Raw genomic sequence first — 20,418 nt, 5'->3', positions numbered from 1 at the left:
GACATATATGCTCAGTCTTAATGACTCAAATACAAGAACACCTGGACAGCGATCTCACTACACAAATCCATCATGTCACTTTTCACATAATGTACATACAGCCTTCTGCAATGGAGCAAATGTAAGCTAAAACCTGACAGGTTTTTCCATGTCAAAGCAGGCATATGTTCTGTAGTCAGATGGCCAGTGGTTTTTATTAGCTAGGTTCCTAACACCATTGGCATCACTGTTGCTGCTAAGAGCCTTTTCCACAGTTTTAACACCCTTGTTTTTACATATTAATTCTAAGTAATTTCTTAAGTGGGCCCTACTATTGCTAACTCTGTTCAATACATCACACTATATCATTTTTTTTCTTTTTAGATCTAAATTCTGTCCTAATTTAAAATGAGAAGGTAGGTCTCCTAATCAATAACTCTGAATAGAACAATATATATCACTTATGGACTAATAAATTCTCAAAACAGACTGCTGAGACTTGTTAAGAATTACCAATCTTAAGAGGCAAAATTTTCCAAAGAAATAAAATTAATTTAGTAAAAGCTAAGCATGACTATGAGGGAAAAGGCAGAAGAACAAACAAATATTTTTCTTCTTTAAATAAAAAATAAAATGAAAAAATCCCAACAGACTAAACTTCAGGTGCAGTTACCTTGGCCAAGTAAATAGTTATAAATCACAGTAACACAAATTCACTTTTTCTTCCTTAAACTGCAAAACAATATATACAAAATCCAGGGATTTTTGGTTCTACTCCTTTTATAAAACCCAGTGATTTTTGGTTCTACTTTAACAAAGAGGTAGAAGCAGCCAACCTGGAGCAGGTGAGGGTGCTGGTGCCCTAGGTATCTGAGATAACAACTTCTCCTGCTGTGCTTTCTGAGCGAGTTCTGCATCCCATTCTTCAAGCTCTTTTTCAAAACGTTTATTGTCTTCCTTGACGTAATCCCTTAGATCAGAAGGTAGCGTGTCCATTCCAACAAGGATTTGTCCCGTTTCTTTGTTAAACTCCTCTGCAGTAACACAAAATAAACATTTCAGAAAAAGAAAGAATAGGGGAAAACAAAGTATGTTTAGCAAATTTCCTCAAGTGAATTACTGGAAACACACAGTACAGCACCAAAACCCCAAAACTGTATTACTTTTAACAAGTTTTATTATCTGTCGGGCACTCTCTGCTACTGAGATGCATTGCTACTGCTCTTAAGATCTTTGGGTTATATATTCTTGGGTACCATCAAATCATTGCCATTTTGAAAGATGAGCCTTTTGGGCTATGAGCACCCTATGATTCAGAAAACAAAGTCACAAGAAACCCACCATAGCTTGATTGCATTACTGCCACATGGGCCTGGACACAACTCAAGTTACCAGCAGAAAAGGGGAAGGAGAGTGGGACTACAGGGATTTGGAAGGTCAACTGATAAGAACAGCAGCTACATGAAGTAACCTTGAGAATGGTCTCTGCAAGACTGAAAGAAAGCTGCCAGATGTTTATTTCTCCGTTTCAAGAGTACCCCAGCTCCTGGGGGACAAACCAGCTCTAATTGTTCCCCAGCCAAGCAGGCCTCAGACTTAATTAACAGAGTGGCACAGCCACCTTAGAGGGCCCATAAACCCTATGGCTGCGAGTCCACTCCTGAGGTAGCAATCTAGAAATGTCAAGGTTCATATCAGTTCTCATTTGAAAACTGAGCAAATGCACATTCTAGCTTTCTGTCCTATGAAAAGACAAGAACATGAAAATATTCTACCATCTCTTATTGAATCTCTGGACATGTGCAGTCAGCTCCTTAGCTGACAGTATCAGGCCCCACAAAACTCATGCTAAGGGATTTCTGCACTCTCTCCAAACCCTTCTGTACAAGCCTTACAATTACATACTACCACCACATGACCTAAAAAAATTTTCCCAATCCACTTGTTACTCTGGGTTAACATGTGGTTGGTAACACGTCCTGGTTTTGGCTGGGACAGAGTTAATTTTCTTCCTAGTAGCTGGTGTTGTGTTGTCTTTTGGATTTAGTATGTGAATAATGATGGTAACACATTGACATTTCAGTTGTTGCTGAGCAGTCACAGACTTCTCAGGTTCTCAAACTGGCCTGCAAATGAGACAGCAGGAAATGCACAAAAGGCTGGGAGGGGACATAGCTGGGACAGCTGACCCCAACTGACCAAAGGGATATTCCATACGGTATAATGTCATGCTCAGCAAATATATCTGGTGACCACTGCTCAGGAACTGGCTGATTGGTTGATAGGTGGTGAGCAATTACATTGTGAAACATTTGTTTTATATACGTTATTATTATTATTATTATTTTCCCTTTCTGTCCTATTAAACTGTCTTTATCTTAACCCACGAGGTCTACCTTTATTTTTCTGATTCTCTCCCCCACCCCAGGGAGGTGAGTGAATGGCTCTGTGTGCTGTTTAGCTACCTACCAGGTCAAACTACAACACAGGGCTAACTTATTTGCATTTCTATATACTGCATAAAGCTTCAAGTTTCCACCCTCCAGCAAAGTTCATCAGAGTTCTGAAGCTTACAAAAAAATAAACCTGCATGAGGATTTTAATGTCAAGAGGGTTAATTTATGTATTTATATATTTCTATTCTAATCTTCAGTGAGATAACATCTCCATAATTCTGAACATGTGATCATCTAGCTAACATGTTTACAAATTAGCAAACTTGGTTTATTTTGCTCTCTTGATAATGCTGGAACACAGGCATTATCTTTATTAACCTAAAAGTAAAGAGCAATTGTTCCACCCATAAAAACAATCCGAGTAACAGTTGTGGGCATAAATACAAATTTCAATAATTATTAAAACCACTTCAAAAACCTGGAAATCCATCTGAAAGAAAGCTTGCAATATATTCAGCTATTCTATATCATGCAGAAAACATATCCATAACATTACCTTGTATCAAGTATTGTTCCTTATCGTTGATATACATTAAACAATATGCACTGGCATTCCTGTAACCACCAAAAGAGTCCCGTTCCAACTCTTCCCAAGTTGACTTTGTCACAGAAATATCATTGTATTTCATCCATCTCTTTTGGTGGTGGTCATAAATATATGCCCAATAGTGTCCTGCATTAGCTTGACCTTCATGAACTAGCACAGCATGCAACCTATAAGGAACCTTAAAAAAAAAAAAAAAAAAAATCAAACTCTCCTTGCCAGTTAAATGGGATCAAAACATGACACAGAGGAAAAAAAAAAGGTAAAACTAGCAACCCTCTAAGCAAAAGGACTTTGAGCTACTTTACTTACCACTACTACTTGCAAGACATCTTATAAACATTAGTGAGTTTACAGCATAAATACCTACTCTGCTGTCTTCACTGTCAGGCAATCCTGTTTTCTTAATTCCTTAATATTCCTACTTTCCTTGTATCTATTAAAAAATCCTCTAATATGTCGGCTCTATGTGCCAGTAAGAGAGTTTATTTAAGGGAATATCTGAGAGTTGAATACTTCCATCACCCAAAGGTAAAATTCTTACAGTAGAATAGGAACGCAACTGTTTTCCAGTATTTAAAGATATCAGTAAAAGCATTGCTAAGAGAAGAATGGAACACATGAAGGCAGAGGAGGAAGATACCAGTTTCTAGGATCAATGTGAAAAGTGTTCCGGATTACATGTGTTCACTGAGAAGAAGAATGGGAAACTTAGTTTCTACAGTAGTAGTTGGAAATCTGAAGGAGAGAGGGAGAGAGCAACAGAACGAATGACTGCTTCCTCACTTAAAAGTCTTTCAAAAGCATCTTAGTGATGGGCTCATTTTAACCTGCTGAAACAGCACATGCAACATACAAGGGAAAACTGATCTTCCCTGCTATGCACAGTATGCCTGAATGACAGCAGCTTAGCCAGGATGAAAAACCTGAAACGCTATTTTACTGGTGTCACAATCCGGACTATAGACACATGGTCTATATAACATACAGTGTACTACATTATTTGTTGCAAATATCATTTGAGCACTACAATAGTCAGTAACCATAAATACATATGTAACTATGATTTGAGAAACCCCTTGAAGTTATTTTTAACCTGATCATTCTCTTCCAGGCTATATGCAAGTGCTGGAGATCTTACAGTCCCTCTTGAACTGTAAAGCTGACTGACTGCACAGCAGCTAGAATCAAAGTCTGTCATCCCAGATGCCAAAACACTCTGTAAATCTCCCAGAGACAAGATATATACACAGAAGAAACCCTAGCAAGTCCTTAAATCTGAATGCCCTTGAGTTTTTAACATGTTACCAAAACAGTGTGAAAGCCTTCTTAAAATCATTGCAAGTCCATGCATATGCACATAAATATATGCAGATCCTCATTTAAAAAGAGGTAAGTAAAGTCTCTTTAGACTTTGACAATAAAATTTCCTCACTCTAAATTGGAGCACTGAAATCCAAGGTGAATTTAAATCATTTTACTTAAAACTATGCTAACTGGGTCAGCTTGAGCGCCCTTCCCCCAGCTCTGGAGGGCTGGCTGTCAGTTGTCCGTGCTGAGCTTCCAGGAAAGTTCCCCACAGAGGTCTGTGACTGGGTGACAGGCAAGTTCAGCGCCGACAGGCATCTCTTGCAATAAGCTCTTATATCAACAGTAATTAACAGTACAGGGTAACACAACAAGTAAATTGTTGGCATTAAGCTTCTTAGCTTACGCTTACTACTCATGAAACAGAAATGGAGGTTCACCACTCTCATCACATGCAGCTACAGAACACACATATTAAAGCAGATACATCAAAGACAAATTCCCACAGGAAAAACAGGTGTGTTTCATTTTCTCACAGCAAGTTCATGGAAGGGGGGAAATAATTACGTAAGCGGCTAATGAAATCTATTCATTCAGGAGGACAAGACAAAATAAGAATTTAAGCGATATACTTGATATGACTATTTGACAAGGGTTTTATGGACAACTGTAGTTTCTTTAGAATCATAGGACACAAGGAGAAGATGAAGAGCTTCTTAAGTAGCTCATACAAACACTAGTAAGTATCCTGTAATCCTAGTATCCTATAATATGTTTTCCTTAAAAAGTCTAGTTTTATATGCCCAGACCGTATTGACTCCCAAGAGAAAAGCTTTCAGTCCTCCAATTGTACCACTCAGAGGAAAAGATCAATACTGCTCCCATAGAAGGGGCAATACTGAGCTACCCAGTCACCCTGGCACAGAAGTAGGCAGGGGAAAGCAGACAGCTGTATGCACCGGCCTCCTTCCTATTATGCCAAAACACCCACAGGGACAAAACCGGCTGAGCTGTAGAAGGGCAGCCTTCACTTCCAGCCTCTGATTTGAGATGGGTTTGGCACCTACTTGTTACGTACCTACCACTTAAAACACACCACTATTTTCAGGCATGGCACAGGAATCTGCTCTACAAATCTATACTATATATCATCTTCATCCTCCTCTCTGAAATTATGTTTCAACACACACACAAAAATCGCAAACCCACCCACACACAAATATTTAGCCTATATAATATAATCTATACTAGGACAAAGTGTTTTACTAATTAATCTCCTTTTTCCATTATAATCATTGCTGACTAATATCTTTGCCATGCAGAGGTATTTCTTCCTATTAACACAAAAGGCAACAAAGGTAGGTTATTTGGATGCAAGATCACCAAATTACTTCCATTTACTGTCAGACGACATGCAGCCTGTAGCCTTCCTGTTGTAACACAAGTATTGAGGAAAAAAATGTCTACAAGTAGCAAGCTTAAATAAAGCCATCTAGGCAAGTCTGCCTGAAATCCTTAACATCAGAGTTCAGCTGCCAGGAACTCTTACAAGCCATGTACAAAATGAAAATGTACCTCAAGGAAAACTATAAGCTGAACAGATATTACGTGGAAGGAAAATAGATCTTTTTACTAACAGAAAGTAACAAAGGAAGTAAACTTTAACCTTAAAACCTGTCAAAGTGAGTGAACATGAGTATGTGAACATAACAAATACCAGAGAAGCCACAACTCTGCAGTAAAGCATTCTAAAAATGCTGTTCAGATTACAGAGCATGCGAATCTCCCTAAAAGGCAGCTTATACTAACAGTGAAGGTTGTGACTGATACTATATCTAGACAGTTTTAAGAAATGCAACAAAAAAACCCAGAACAACAACAAAAAAACCCCACTGGCATTATTAACTACAAATTAAAATCCCAAGCCCTGAATTCCCTAGTATAGAAGCTGCAATACACAATGGCAATAAGCGCTGAAGTATAAACATAATAGTTTATTGTGTGAAATGCTCTGTCACCTTCAAGTCTTAAGGCTACCTAGCAACGTGGTCAAATTGGAGTGAGAAAATTTTATTGCATTATACAAAAACAGAAGTTCTGCATTCAAGTAAAAAAAGTGGAGCAGTGATAGAACATACTTGGGTTTTTCCTCACAAAGTTGCTTAAACTTAACTATGTCATATGATATACCTGTCTCATGGCACCTGCAAAATATTGTAATGCTGTCTTTCACCTGATTGTGCACAATTAAAAGGTCTGCAAAATCCATTACGACTTTCCACTGCAATTTCTCAAACCATTACATATAATTGTTATATACTTGCTCTATTTTCAAGTATCTAAGAACTTTAATAAAAGTGACAAAAGGATCTATTTTGAATTATTTCATGCAGAAATTGTACTTACTTGAACCATTGTTTTGTCAGAGTACATCAATTCAATTGTCCGATGTATTCTAGATATACTTTCTTGTAAATCTAAAACAAACAAACAAAAAAAAGCAGCTCTCCCATGAACCTGCATAATTGCGCATGGCTACATCTTTATGTTTTCTCATTAAAGGCTCAAACAAGGATACATTTCACATTTGGTGCATCTGTCTATCGACCGATATGCCAAATATTAAACTTGCTTGGATGATAAAGCAGAGAGAGTGATTCGTGACACGTCACTGCTCATTTTCTAAAGTTCAACCAAGCCCATTCCTGCTGGCGTAACTGCTTCCCTTGTTTTCCTCAGAGCAACAAAACAGATCATAAGCTCTACCCACTCCAAAAAGCCTTTGCTCAGAAACTTGCAGAATTTTCCCTCATAGAAGGGGCCACTCTACCCTAACTCCTGCACAGAGCACAAAGTCACAGCCTGAGCTCAACCACTATCACACTGACAGCTCAAACACATTCGCAGATGTTCTTTGGTGTGGATCCCACCTCTCTTTCACTCTACTCCCTGCAACACCACACACACACAAACTTGCATGGAAACACCTGTGTACGCTACACTCAATGCCCAGTTTGCATCTTCAGTTTACACAGAATCATAGAATCATTTTGGTTGGAAGAGACCATTAAGATCATAGAGTCCAAACATATCCTAACTCAAGCACTAAACTGTATCTCTAAGAACCTTGTCTGAACGCCTTTTAAACCCCTCCAGGGATGGTGACTCCACCACTTCCCTGGGCAGCCTGTTTCAATGCCTGACAATCCTTTCTGTGAATAATTTTTTCCTAATATCCAATGTAAACCTCCCCTGGTGCAACTTGAGGCCATTTCCTCTTGTCCTATCACTTGCTACTTGGGAGAAGAGACCAACACCCTCCATGCTACAACCTCCTTTCAGGTAGTTGTAGACAGCAATAAGGTCTTCCCTCAGCCTCCTTTTCTCCAGGCTAAACAGCCCCAGTTCCCTCAGCCGCTCCTTATCAGACTTGTGCTCCAGACCCCTCACCAGCTTCGTCGCCTCCCCTGCACTCTCTCTAGTGCCTCAGTGTCTTTCTTGTATTGACAGACCCAAAACTGAACACAGGATTCGAGGTGGGGCCTCATCAGTGCCGAGTATAGGGGGACAATCACTTCCCTGGTCCTCCAGTCTACTACAATCCCTGACTTCCCTTCCTATGTGCTAGAGATAAGCTTAGAAGTACAAAAAAAGCAAGTCAACACACACATGGACATTAAGGCAGATTTTCCCCACTTCCACAAATCTTTTCTGACAGCAAATGCATTCCTCAGCTTGTGGCATTACCTCTAGTGTCATTCTCTACTTCAGTCCTCCAGCGGTGTAAACAGCCTTCTAGGACAGACAGCTCTTCCTCAGTGATGTGCCTTGGTGCCGGATGCATTGGCAGGTCAGGAGGGATTCGTGATTGTGTGAACGGTTTATGTATTACTGATCTTTGTACAGGAGATGTGCTTGGAACATCTGAAGACGAGGGGCCCTGCTGCTCTATTGTGCTGCATTCATTCAAAACATGAAATATAAAAACTGAATCATCATGTATACAAACTAAAAGCTACACCATAAAAATAAGCTTTTCATCTGAAAACAGGAATTTTAAAGGTAATAATTTCCTTCAGTGCAATCGAGGAAACATACCTAAAATATCAATACAGAATTAGTATATATGTTCTGAAAACTTTGTGGTGTACTACAGGCTAGCACAATAACAACTCTGGCTGCTATTACCAAAGATAAAGAAATTGGATCAGTCAAGCTACAGTTTGCTTGACTTGAAATGCTGTTCAATATTTTCAAATAATGTCATACAAGTAAATCACTGTGGTTTGAAACATTTACTGCCACACTGCAGAGAGAAAATTCACAGCAGCTTGTCAAACCAATAAACACAAGTTCTCTGTTTAATAACTCCTTCAGGTGTCTTATGCCTAGCAGACTTTCTTTTCCAATCCCCTACCTACAAATTATGTCAACTGACCAGCAACAATGAAGGGACCTCTGACATTTACAGCACATGGAAAATTTAGCACCAAACCATTTGAACTTTTTCCAAACAAGTCTTCTAATTCAAACAGCAAAGCAGCCATCTTAGGAGAATTTCACAAGATCAGCAGAATGTTAAAAATTAATACCTGTTACAGATTTTTCTCTTCCCATGAAGAAGACCACCTATATGTAATCATATGCATAACAGGAATCTGAAGATCTTTCTAGCAAGCCACTGACTTTTTACTTTGTGTACAGCATTATGATATTGCCTGAGGAACCTGGACTCTTCACTAGTTTAGAAAGTACTAAGAACATTAAGACCTGACAACATGACTCCACTTAACATGCTGTTGTGTTGTTACAGATTGAAAAAAACAGTCATAATGCTTATATTTTTACAAAACAAACTTCCTATATAGAGTTTGAACAAAGTACATTACTTTTGAGACTGTATTTCATCCAAGCAATGGTAGCTTGTACAAGTTTTTCTTCTCTTATTAATCATCATGATTTCTGCTGGCATTGTATCAGGAAGGCATCTGAAATCTTTTAAAGGCTTCATAGATTTATTTACTTCACTTCTCTGAACTACAAAGATAACCATCTTGACTGAACCAGAACCTTGAACCCTACTTTCCAAATGCAATATAAAAAGCTCTGTTGGAAACTAGCCAAGCCCTATCCTAAATTATGCTCTATTAACTGTTAATAATAGTTACTAGCTTTGATAATGAGAAACGTCCAATAATGTTGTATTTATCCCCCTGATACTCTGATTAGTCTGTATGTAAGAAGGCAGACTGTCCCTGACAACTTGGTGGCAAGTATAAGCTGCAAAGCAGACACAAGAGTTTAACTCCCAGGCTAAAGTTAACAGATAAATGGTACACCAGAAACCTTGAAGCTCTGCACCACATACATACTGCCTAAATTCAGATTCTTGACGAATACACTGGGGAAGTGGTGACCTCACCAGATACTGTGTCTATTTGGAATTGTAGTTTGTTTGAAAGTGGTAATTCTCCATCTAAAGACCTTTTCATAAGCACATGAGAAAAACCCAGATTATTAACATTTTAGTTTATTTATTTAAGTCTGTCCTGCTGAAAAATACTCCTAGGAAGAGAGCAGAAACCTTACGCTATACCCCTTAGGAGATGCCTCATTGTATGAACCCGGCAAACGAAACAGTTAAACCTCCTCCTGTCTCTGTCAGTGGCCCGGTTTGCACTGAAGGGATGACCGGCCTCTCACCTTGGGCAAGTGGGTTCAGCCCTTACCTGGGGGAGGTCTGGGCCGGCAGCGTGCCGCTGGCAGGGGCACTAGCACCCAGGTCATCGACGGGAGACGTGCACACTGGCTTGCTGGAGGCGAACTCCAAGGCGTACTGCAGGACATCTACCAAGGGGAACCGTTTAGGACCAGAACCATAGCTTAAATATCTGTTAACCATAAAACATATTAATGCCATGACTCACATATACAAAACCAAAACACACACACACACACACACCAAAAAAAAAAAAAAAAAAAAAGAAAATAGAAAAGAAGGACTTTTTTTCTGGTTGACTGCAATTAAATAAAGCATTTCCTAGGACACTTCACGCACCAGAACTACTGCACTTTACAGTTTCCAAGAAAAACGGTAAAAGAAAAGAGATACAGCAAGGAAATTTAGAGCAAATAACTACAAAGTGCATAGTTGAAAGGAAATATTCTACATAGCTCATAATATAATTTGCATTTACACTGAGAATAGTTATCTATAGTACCGTTCTAATCTCTGCTGTAAAACTGTGAGGTATTCTTTGAGTCTCTTGATTTCATCCCGTTTAATTCTCGTTATTTCTCTGTTTTTGTGCATATACCTGTAAAACATGAAAGTCAGAAAGAGATGTCAGCCCATAGCATTCCAAGACTGAAACTGAGGTCTGTACCCATCAGCCATGCTGCCTAGTGCTAATAAAAACTAACAGTCTCTAGAACCTTGTTTTACCTACAACACTCTAAGCAGTAAATAGAACTGAGAAGAAAAGGATAACCCCATTAAGTCTCCCCTTCCACAACTTCCAGAAGATGCTTTATCCCCAGTGTCAAAAGCTCTGTTCATACCATGGGTATGTCTTATAAATGTACATAAACACACACTAGAAAGCTTCTAAATAAAGTGGTTTCAGAAGCAACCACGCAGCAATATTCCTGTTTCATTGCTTAGGCTCACAAATTACACCCTGCATCTACCTGAAAGCCAGGTGTTTCACCTCTACATATAAGCAGCATGCCACGATGTTTAGAATCCTCTTCAATCCATGCAGTCTATCTGGAACACCATTAAATACTTAACTACTCACCCTCTTTCTCAAATGGACACAAACAGTGTGATTTTTTCAGGGTGTTTTGCCTGTGTACGCAACTACCTAGCAATAAAGACTGAAGTATAAATAGGTTTTGGCACAAAGTAGCAGTAGGTCTCAAACTGTTACCTCCGTGTATTTTCTGAAACAGGTGAAACCCATGAAAATTGTAACTAGTCCAGCTAGAACAGAAATTTGCTGTGATTTAAGTGAGTATAAGATGCATCACTAACTTTAACAAACTCATGAAACTTAATTCATATTCATACTAGGATTTTGTTGATAATATTATACTGTACCTGTCCAGATACAAAATTGGAGGAAATTCTAATTTGTTGTGTATCTTCTCTGGTCTCCCCAAAGCCTGATTAAACTCAAATCTTGATAGCTCGAAAGTTAAGACAGGAGGAAGCTCAGTGAACCAGTGCTGAACAAAAGAAAAATAGAAAATCCCACAATTAATGCCTTCTAATAGCAGAACCTTAGTAATAATGTTACAATACTTGTAGACTGACATAGCTATGGGAGAAATCGCTTTTAGAGGGTGGATTGGCAAAAGCATTCCAAAGTTCCTATCTTTCATTTTCACTGTAAACAGTCCATTTGTCACCCATGCTACATGAGACCTTTTGAACTATCCATCACTATCTGCATTAAAGCAGAGAAGGCGGGAATGCTTCTCCCTTTCTCATTCATTTCACTTGTACTAAAAGTGGCGTAGGCTTGAACCTACCTGCCCTGCCCACTGTCCTCTTCTCCTTTAACTCTCAAAGGGCACTGGAACAATCTTTATACAGTGTCAAGCACTATTCCTGCTATCTGCCTCAGGGTCAAGTTTCTGACCCTTTCATTCACCTGATATTACTCAAAGTTTCTTAGTGACCTCTGAAGCAGGATCAGCAGGTATTCTGCTCTGGGTCAGACGAGCTCACTCAACACTGTAAAACTGGTACATTTCATTGAAATCTCCTCCACGCTAACAACCTCTCCTGAAGTTTCTGCTCACATCTCTAATCACTGCTAATCTGTCCATGGGCCAACACACGTTTTCAACATCTTATCCCAGTTTTCTTTCAGTATTCAATAGAAGTCTATCCTTAGTCCTCATTTCTTTCCTTACATATTTTGTTTCTCAACTATGGGACAAATTCAACTCCAATTCCAGCATTAGAGTTCCTTTTTTCTCCCCACACTCCAATATAAAAACCACAGTCTACCCACTGAATACATTTTGGATGTCTAACCATCAACTCAAGCTTCTCTGATTGCTGCAGACACAGTTGCCGCACACTTCTGACATCAATGCCCACATCCCAGATGTGGCGTTTGACTCGGGGCTTATTTCAAGTTCTCCTATTCAGCCAAATGTCTGGAACAGTCTTTTCATACAATACCTCCAAGACAGCCTTTTCTTCCTGTGCTCATGGCTAAAATTTGGATCTAGGTTCTCATCGCTCCACATCGCAGTGCAATTTTTCCTCTCTTCTCCCCTTGCCAGGCCTTAGCCGTGTCAGGCTAACAGACTTCCAGGATATTGCTGAATTTTCCTAGTTCATTGCTTTCAGCATCACTCCTCCCATCTGTCTACATGCAAAATGAGATGCTTTCCCTTTTCTTGCCTGTATCAGCCTCCACTAATCACCTCTGCAGTTTTAAAGGAGACAATCACAACTTCTCTCTTGCAGCAACTTCACACAGCAGCAAATTTCAATGCTTAAGTCAGCAAAGCCACGCCACAACCCTTCCCCCTACAACCCTTCTCTTGAAAGGCCCCCAAATCACTTAACAACTACGCTACTGATGTGCTGAAGTTCATCAGCCATGAGGCTGACAAACGTTATATCATCTTCCCCACACTTCAAAAGTTCAACTATGTGCATTGACCTTCATCTTCTCTTGAATTCAGATTTAAGTTCCTTGGGATAGAGAATGTCTCTTTTTTTTCTGTTCATACGTTAGCTTGCTTGCTGACAACCTACTTCATGGCTTTAATGCACCATGATAATAACAACAATAATCATAAAGTTGAATAACCCATTAGAGGCAATGGTGGGGACAAGGAAAAAAAAAAATAGAATGTTACTTTCAGGATAAAATGAATCTTTTAACACATGTGACAACCACATTAATATTATTATCTTTAAGCTTTGTTATCTACCTCAGATGAATACCATTTGAAGTCTTTGTTCAGTACGGAGAGACTTCATTAAAATTACAAGAAATTCAGCTTCCTTCATACTTCCAAACCTCTCAACACACTGTAACATCTTTGAAGCATTATGTTTAAACAGAACTACTAATAGCAGCAACCAGTTTGGGAAAATTAACCAATTTGCTTGGTCCTGGTAATAATGCAGTAATGTTTTACTAGATTAGGACTTAACACATTACTTTTCTTGTTAATGTGTCATATGACTATTTCACTTCCATTTCCACATGCTAAGAAGCCAAGCTGATTAAAACACTGGCAGTTTCACAGAACTCAAAGCTTAGCACTCTGGACCTGTACATGTATATCATTCTGTTCCCCATATTCTCCTACATGACAGGTTAAAAAAAACACTCAAAAAACAAAGAAAAAAGTTTGACATTTTTAGTCAAGCATTTATAACTGAACTGACATTTTATGCATAAATGCACATAAGTTTTAACTGCAAGACAACATTCAGTCCATAAGATGAACGATCATACTGTTGCAGTAGGTACATTCAAGATTTCACCTGGCATAAAGAAACTGAACTTGGGATTGTACCAAGATATTTACAAGATTTTTTTTTTTTTCCTTCTAGCTATGTTTCAGGAAACATGTTCATTCTAAGAAGACTTTTCTACGACTGCTAGAATAAAAAAAATTGAAACATCCTGTGGAAGAACACATCCAATGAAGTGTGTAAATGCATTTGAAAATGCTTGTTAACATCTGATTTGGTCCATCAATATTTGATCAACAATAGCTGATCAGAAAAAGGGAGTACATAAAGGGTGCTATAAAATCTGGTTGGTAACATAAAAATGGAAACACAGCTTCAGACTGGAAGATTATTTCAGTGTGTATCACTAGGCTTTGTGATTAAACACTTCGTGTATGTTGATATGATTAAAGGAAGCAAAGCTTCATTACTGCAGAAGATTGACATCTAGGAAGAAACTATATCTGAACATTTTACTTAGGCAGAAGAAACCTTTAAAGATTTCACATCTTTAAAATAACTGTGATGAAACACGAACAACTGTGTAAAGAGAGAGTAGCTCAGCCTTCACAGATAACGGGGATTCCGGTATTTCTAGCACAATAACCCACAAGTTATTAGAGAGCTCTGACAGAGAAAAATGCTGGGCATATTGCAAGCCAGCAATAAGAGCGGGCATTTCAGAGCACACCCTCTTGGTTCTACAACCACCACTGGTCCAGTTACCTCTTTTCCCTAACCTGTGGCACCTGCACAAGAAATCTCATTTGTCACCTCATCGCAACACCATACACTGCATACCCCACACTTCTTAGTGAGAGTCCTTCTGAATCCCTCCACCCATGTTTCCAGCATTCCATGACATTTGGAAGCCTCCTGGTCTAGCAAGAGCTCTCCTGGGAGGAACAGCAGCCCACAGAGCAGGTACTGTCTGTCCACCACTGTAAGCAAAAGAGGAGGAGAATTGCCCACTGTAGGGGGCAAAGAAGAAGATATGCTGGGACACATCAGTAAAAAGAAGAGAAGGGAAGAAGGCTAGGGTGCTGAGGAATTACAAGACAGAGGCACAGAGGAATAACAGCAATGCCCAGAAGCAATGGTCAAGTGCACAGCTCCCAGCTGCCGTTGACAGCACAGCACAGGGCAGCCAGTCAGTCAGAGCGGTGCTCAGCTACCCCAGGACATGATACCCGTGACCTGTCTGGAGATCAAATATCAGCAACAGGTGGGAACCAGCCTGTGCCAAATCACTGTAAGCACTTTATTGTGCCAGCTTTTAATAAGCATGAACTTCATATCTTACAAAAAATACAAAAAGATGATACTCTGAATACTGCAAAAGAGACACCCCCACCCCCTCAAACTAACAATCCAGTTATGCCAGATATCAGAACCTGCACAGCAGCATTTCACATAAAGAACTACTATGAGCCTCAATAAAAACTGAAGAGCACTACAACAATGCCCTGAGAGAGGCCCACAGGAGCACTTAACTCACCTCCTGACCAGACTTCGCAGAGTTTTCTGAATGGAGAGATTCAATTTCCCCTTCAATCATTGCAGCTTCTAGGCACTCATGCAGATCCTTAAAGCCATTAACCTGGAGTGGATACTGGCCGAACATTTCTGTGTTTTCAAATTTTTTACCTTCATATAAGAAATTAAACAGTTATGGTTTTAGGAACAAACATTTACCTATTAAAAAAACCCTAACAATCCTAGGTCACCTGATCCAGTCTGCTGAACAATACCCACATTTTCTTATTGATCAAGTCAATTATATGTATGAAAGTAAGTTACTTGAAAAAGTTGCTTGAACATAATACTGAAAATCACTGTATTTTCCTCTTCAGCCCCTTTTAAAAATTGTTCCTGCATCTACTGGTAATAAGCAAAACTTGAAATTACTTGGCACCACAGATGTATGGGAAGTTTTACATATATAAATCAAAGTCCTCCTCCTGCAAATAGCAGCTCAGTAATACAACCCTACATTGTATTAGAAAAGTCAGTGGAATTGCCAGCATGAAACAGGCCTTTGTATATTTTGCAAAAATAAACCACAAAAGAGAACATTGATGACTTCTGTCCTGAAAACAAGACCATTATCTGGTAAGAGTGTATAAAGATGTAAGGTCAAACATGAGCAGAAACATGGGTGACAAGTGATTTCAATCTACAGTTTCAATTTATTTAATCCTGAAGTTAATAACATCTTCTTACATCCACCAGTTTCTTTACATTGTTTTGTTACGTATCTTCTCCTTTATGATGAGAATGTAGGGGATGAAAGTAGCCAAGTGCAAAGGAACAAGAATGCTAGCTAGCTGCAAGGAATCTGCAGAATGGCTTTGAAATCTGACAACAAATCATTAGATATGCTGTTCCAGGCCGAGTAACAAACTGGAAGCTGCCTTAAAGATTATAGCTGCTTCATTCAAATGCATCTCAGGAGTCATTCAGTCTCGAGATGGGGGCCAGGATCACCAACATTAAAAATACTTTCACAACTGCTGGCCTCCTGGAAACAGAGAATGCTGCAGTTCTGCAGATCTACTAACTCTATGCAGATAAGATAAAGGGAAGCTTGTCGTACAGTCTCTTCTGCCTCAGTACTCTCTCCAACACTGCCCTTGAGCAGGTTTCCACTGATTTGTTTTGAAACTGTGCTTTTAAGAGGGTGTTATCTATACCAGAAATTGTGCAGAAGAAAAAGCAATAATTGAAATTTTAAATTTCATTGAACGAAGCAGAGAGAGTCCGAAAGGCTAGCTCAGTGAAATACAGTAACTCGCCTTCTATATACCATTAGTAAGTGGCAAAAGTGCCCTTATAATAATTTCCTGCAAGCAATTCGCTCAGCGTCTCACACTAACTTCTGCTGCACTTAGGTACATACGCTCAGCTCCTGAAGGTTATCAAAACAGTCTCTCTGGACCATTGGAGCTCACTACATCTGCCTTCAGTCCCATATTCTCAGGACAAACCCTCTGTCACAGATTGAGAGTGTAATCTGCAAGTGTACTCTGCCAAAGTACCTAAAATCCTACAAATAACATCATTCACCTTGGTACTTAGACAAGCACTGAACAGGCACAAGCACAGAAGTCCAGGTAAATTCAGATGCATACCTTCAAGTACACCTACTGCTAGAAATCGTCCATAAAACAGCTCCACCATTGGGTTCTTTGGTTTCTCTCCATCCCTAAAAACAGAAAGCGAGTTAATGCAAAAAAATCAAACACAAACCTACAAACTTTTACAAAACTATGAGCAGAATATTCTGAATTCGTTATGGAAATGCTGCCTCTTTTGCTCAGTTACAGCTCATTAAGTTTTGTACTTTCCTTCAATGACAATAACAATGATTCACATATTTGCAGTAAGTATATTCTGAAAATAAGTTTCAGAAGTGCTTCATTCTAGGAAAATTTACGTAAATCAGATTCAATTCATGAGTGATTAATTGTACAAAACCCTTGTAAAAACTATTTCCTGCAATACTCTAGAGACAATTATGTATTGAAAAGACAGTTTACAGGTGTTCAGTTATATAAATGAGGAGTATTTTCTTCTGAGAATTTGAAGTATTTAAACTACATGATTGAAAATTAAAACTGCATTCAAATGAAAAAAGCCTCATTCATTATGTACAAAACATATCTCTACTGTTTATATATTTTGAATATTCAGCAAGATTTCTAACATGGAAAAAGAACGTGAAAAAAAGAAAACTAATGGAAAACCAAAGGTATCAACACATCTGGAAAAAACACAACAACTAAAACAAGCTACAGAATTGGATCTTTTTCAGCCAAACAGTGAGAAGTGGATTTTTGGCTGCTTGCTTTGCTTTCTTCCCAAGGTGATCAGTATACAGAGCAAGGAAAAAAGAAAAATCTTACCTCTCCTCTTCAGCTTTAATTTGGAAGGCATCCTCTAGCCAATCTAATAATTTGTGTGTAAATTCACTAACATCTTGCTGTTGAAAAACACAAAATGATTAGTATATGTTCACACATATAACAGAACACAATGAAATGTTACAAGATCAGGGAGCAGTATTCCCCTCCACAAGAGCTCCAAAATCACACTATATCTAAGACTATGCCACGATTTTCTTTTTTTAATGGGTGGCTCTTCAAGCACACTAAGGCTCTGCTGTCCCTCAGCCATTATTACACTGCCCTGTGATCATTATTACTTGGTCTCAGCTTTCATACCATCTTAGTCCAAAGGCATCTTATGAATCCCATTGTTCAAACTCTTTGGTATCTCAACAAGTGGTGACTAATCTTACCTTCATCAAGCACAACAGGGTGTTTCAAAAAGACGGACCCAATTTGAAATCACTGTATCTCTGCAACCATGAACCGCCCATGAACGGAACTCCTATCGCTTGAAAGGGTGAAGTACAGAGTTTCAAATTATTTCAAATTTGATAACTCATTAGACCGTTTGTAAATTTTTGAGTAATTGTAACATGTTGCTATCATGAAATACTGTCACGGAGGCATGCCGAGGTTAATTTAAGGGACAACAGAGTCCAAAACAACTTTTATTAAACCGGTGAGAAACAGGGTTTTAGCAATCCAAAAGTGACTTAATTAAAGGTTCGGATATCAGTTGAGGAAAATTATTAAGGGGCAGCAACTAATACAACAGGCGGTCCACAGTGTGCATGCACGTGGCTTCACTCAAAACAATGCCGGAGCCGTCCCTGAGTCCCAGAGAAGTACACACTTGCCTGAACACGGTGCGGGATTATTTTTAAAGAGATATACGTACTCGTAGTGAGTACGGGAAGTGTACACTCGCGATTCCACGAGGGTAAATTTATAATACACTCGCAATCCTGCGAGGGTTAATTTACTTACACATGCAAGTGTGCACAGAGTATTACACGTGCTTATGTGGAAGCACGGGAGGAAAATACACTCGCGATTGTGCGAGGGGCTCTCGGCGGCCACTCGCAATTGTGCGAGGAAATAATTTCTACACGTGCTCGTATTGAGCACGGAAAGTTACGCGTGCAAATGTGCACGGAAGGAAAATACACTCGCGACTGTGCGAGGAAATAATTTAAAGTACACGTGCAAATGTGCACGAAAAGTATAAATATACTCGCAATCCTGCAAGAAGTTTTACTTACACACGTGGCAGCAAGGCAAGCGGAGTCTCAGTCCCGGGGAGCGGGGGGGCCCGTGGCTCCCGGCGGCAGTGGCCAAGCTCGTGCTCCGAGAGACCCACGACAATGGGCGGAGTCTCAATGAGAGTCCCGTTTTTATGGCTTCTGATCAGATCTGACTGTAGGCATTCTAGAAGCTCCTCTGCACCCCCACACTGGCTGTGGGTGCCCCTGAAGCCTTCAATCATCCCCCACACTGGCTCCTTGGCACTCCCTTCTCCTAATGGCCCTGGCCAGGGTGCTCTGGGGCCAAACAAAAGAAGCTGTTAGCCTCAAGTAGCAGAGAAAGAGGGAGAGGTGCCTACTCCTTCCTGAAGGAGGGAGGGGGAGAGAGGAGGGTTGCATTCTGCCACAAATACACTGCTTTGAAATTGGGTCCATCCTTTTGAAACATCCTGTAAATTCAGCAGGCTGCTGTACTTGAACACCTTAGCCATATAACCTGACATGGGGAAAAGAAAAAGCATCCGAAGAAACAAAGTGTTTCTCAGAAAAGCAAAATGTACCCACTGTGATTTAGGGAAGAATCCTGAATATGAATAATAGGACTCTTCAAACTGATTTCTACACAGACAAATAGTGTACTAGGACTGTACCAGCCCTGGATGTACTGTTAGATCAGAACAATAAAGCTCTTTCAAAACTCACAGACTCAAAAGATAAACTAAACCCTAAAAGCAAGAATGTGCAACTACCAGTTAGTTTCTAAAAAAATAGAAAATGTACTTAATGAAAGAGTCACACTGTCCGAAACTCTTTAGTTTTGTTTTTTTGTTTTTAAAAATGACTAGAGATCACATAATATTAAAGTTCAAAGACTTTGATAATTAGAAGTTCCTTTTCTGTGGACATGTTGAATTTTTGTTGTCTATTTTAAGCATTGCCTACTGTTAGATAACCATATGAAAACAAGCATAAACTTGAATGAAAATACATAGAAATTACCTGTTGGGAATCATTTGATTTAAAAGCATCTTTAAGGATTTCAACCGCTCTTGATGGGTCAACATATTTTCTCTTGGAACCAACTAGAAGTGCAAATAGGTACCTCAATTCACGCATGAAAGGCAGATTCCTATGTTCCTGTATTCAAAGAAGAATAAAAAAATATTTAACAAAGTGGTAACAAAAAAACTACAGAAGTGTCACCCAATGAACTAAGTGTATATCCAGTTAATCATTGTAATAATATATAAGCTTACTTGCAGTACTACCAAGGTAGTGTTGTATGCCTTTTACTTGTCAGCTTTACAAAATAATGTGGTTCTCCAAGAAGAAAATCACATTTCAGAAACTGAAAGCTCCCTGAAACCACATCTAGATGTGACTGTTTGACTTGAAAAGGGACTGAATGGAGAAGCTGAGTTGCATTTAAGACAGAACTGTTGTTACCAAAACCTAAAAACCCTTAAGTAATACACTGCGACAATATGCAGTGATTGTATTGAAA

The 20,418-nt window shown here is 39.2% G+C and overlaps 1 protein-coding gene across 4 annotated transcripts in view; it reads right to left on the bottom strand.

Moving 5' to 3' along the window:
• The window catches only part of USP25 (ubiquitin specific peptidase 25), a 98,886-nt gene that overhangs the window by 18,995 nt on the left and 59,473 nt on the right, over positions 1–20,418 (bottom strand). For all 4 annotated transcript variants that reach the window (XM_082076212.1, XM_082076213.1, XM_082076214.1 and 1 more), the window contains 11 exons: positions 19,914–20,051; positions 17,686–17,762; positions 16,912–16,985; positions 15,279–15,427; positions 11,390–11,517; positions 10,509–10,604; positions 10,017–10,178; positions 8,035–8,243; positions 6,694–6,764; positions 2,932–3,160; positions 816–1,013 (listed from right to left, as the gene is read on the bottom strand). In XM_082076212.1, coding sequence (XP_081932338.1) covers positions 816–1,013; positions 2,932–3,160; positions 6,694–6,764; positions 8,035–8,243; positions 10,017–10,178; positions 10,509–10,604; positions 11,390–11,517; positions 15,279–15,427; positions 16,912–16,985; positions 17,686–17,762; positions 19,914–20,051 — 1,531 coding nt within the window. The remainder of the gene's footprint in view (positions 1–815; positions 1,014–2,931; positions 3,161–6,693; positions 6,765–8,034; positions 8,244–10,016; positions 10,179–10,508; positions 10,605–11,389; positions 11,518–15,278; positions 15,428–16,911; positions 16,986–17,685; positions 17,763–19,913; positions 20,052–20,418) is intronic.

This window comes from Streptopelia decaocto, assembly GCF_964273445.1.
Source record: "Streptopelia decaocto genome assembly, chromosome: 1".
Classification (NCBI taxonomy): Eukaryota; Metazoa; Chordata; class Aves; order Columbiformes; family Columbidae; genus Streptopelia; species Streptopelia decaocto.
Note: the sequence above shows the minus strand (reverse complement) of the source record. Positions and strands in the feature narration are given on the sequence as shown.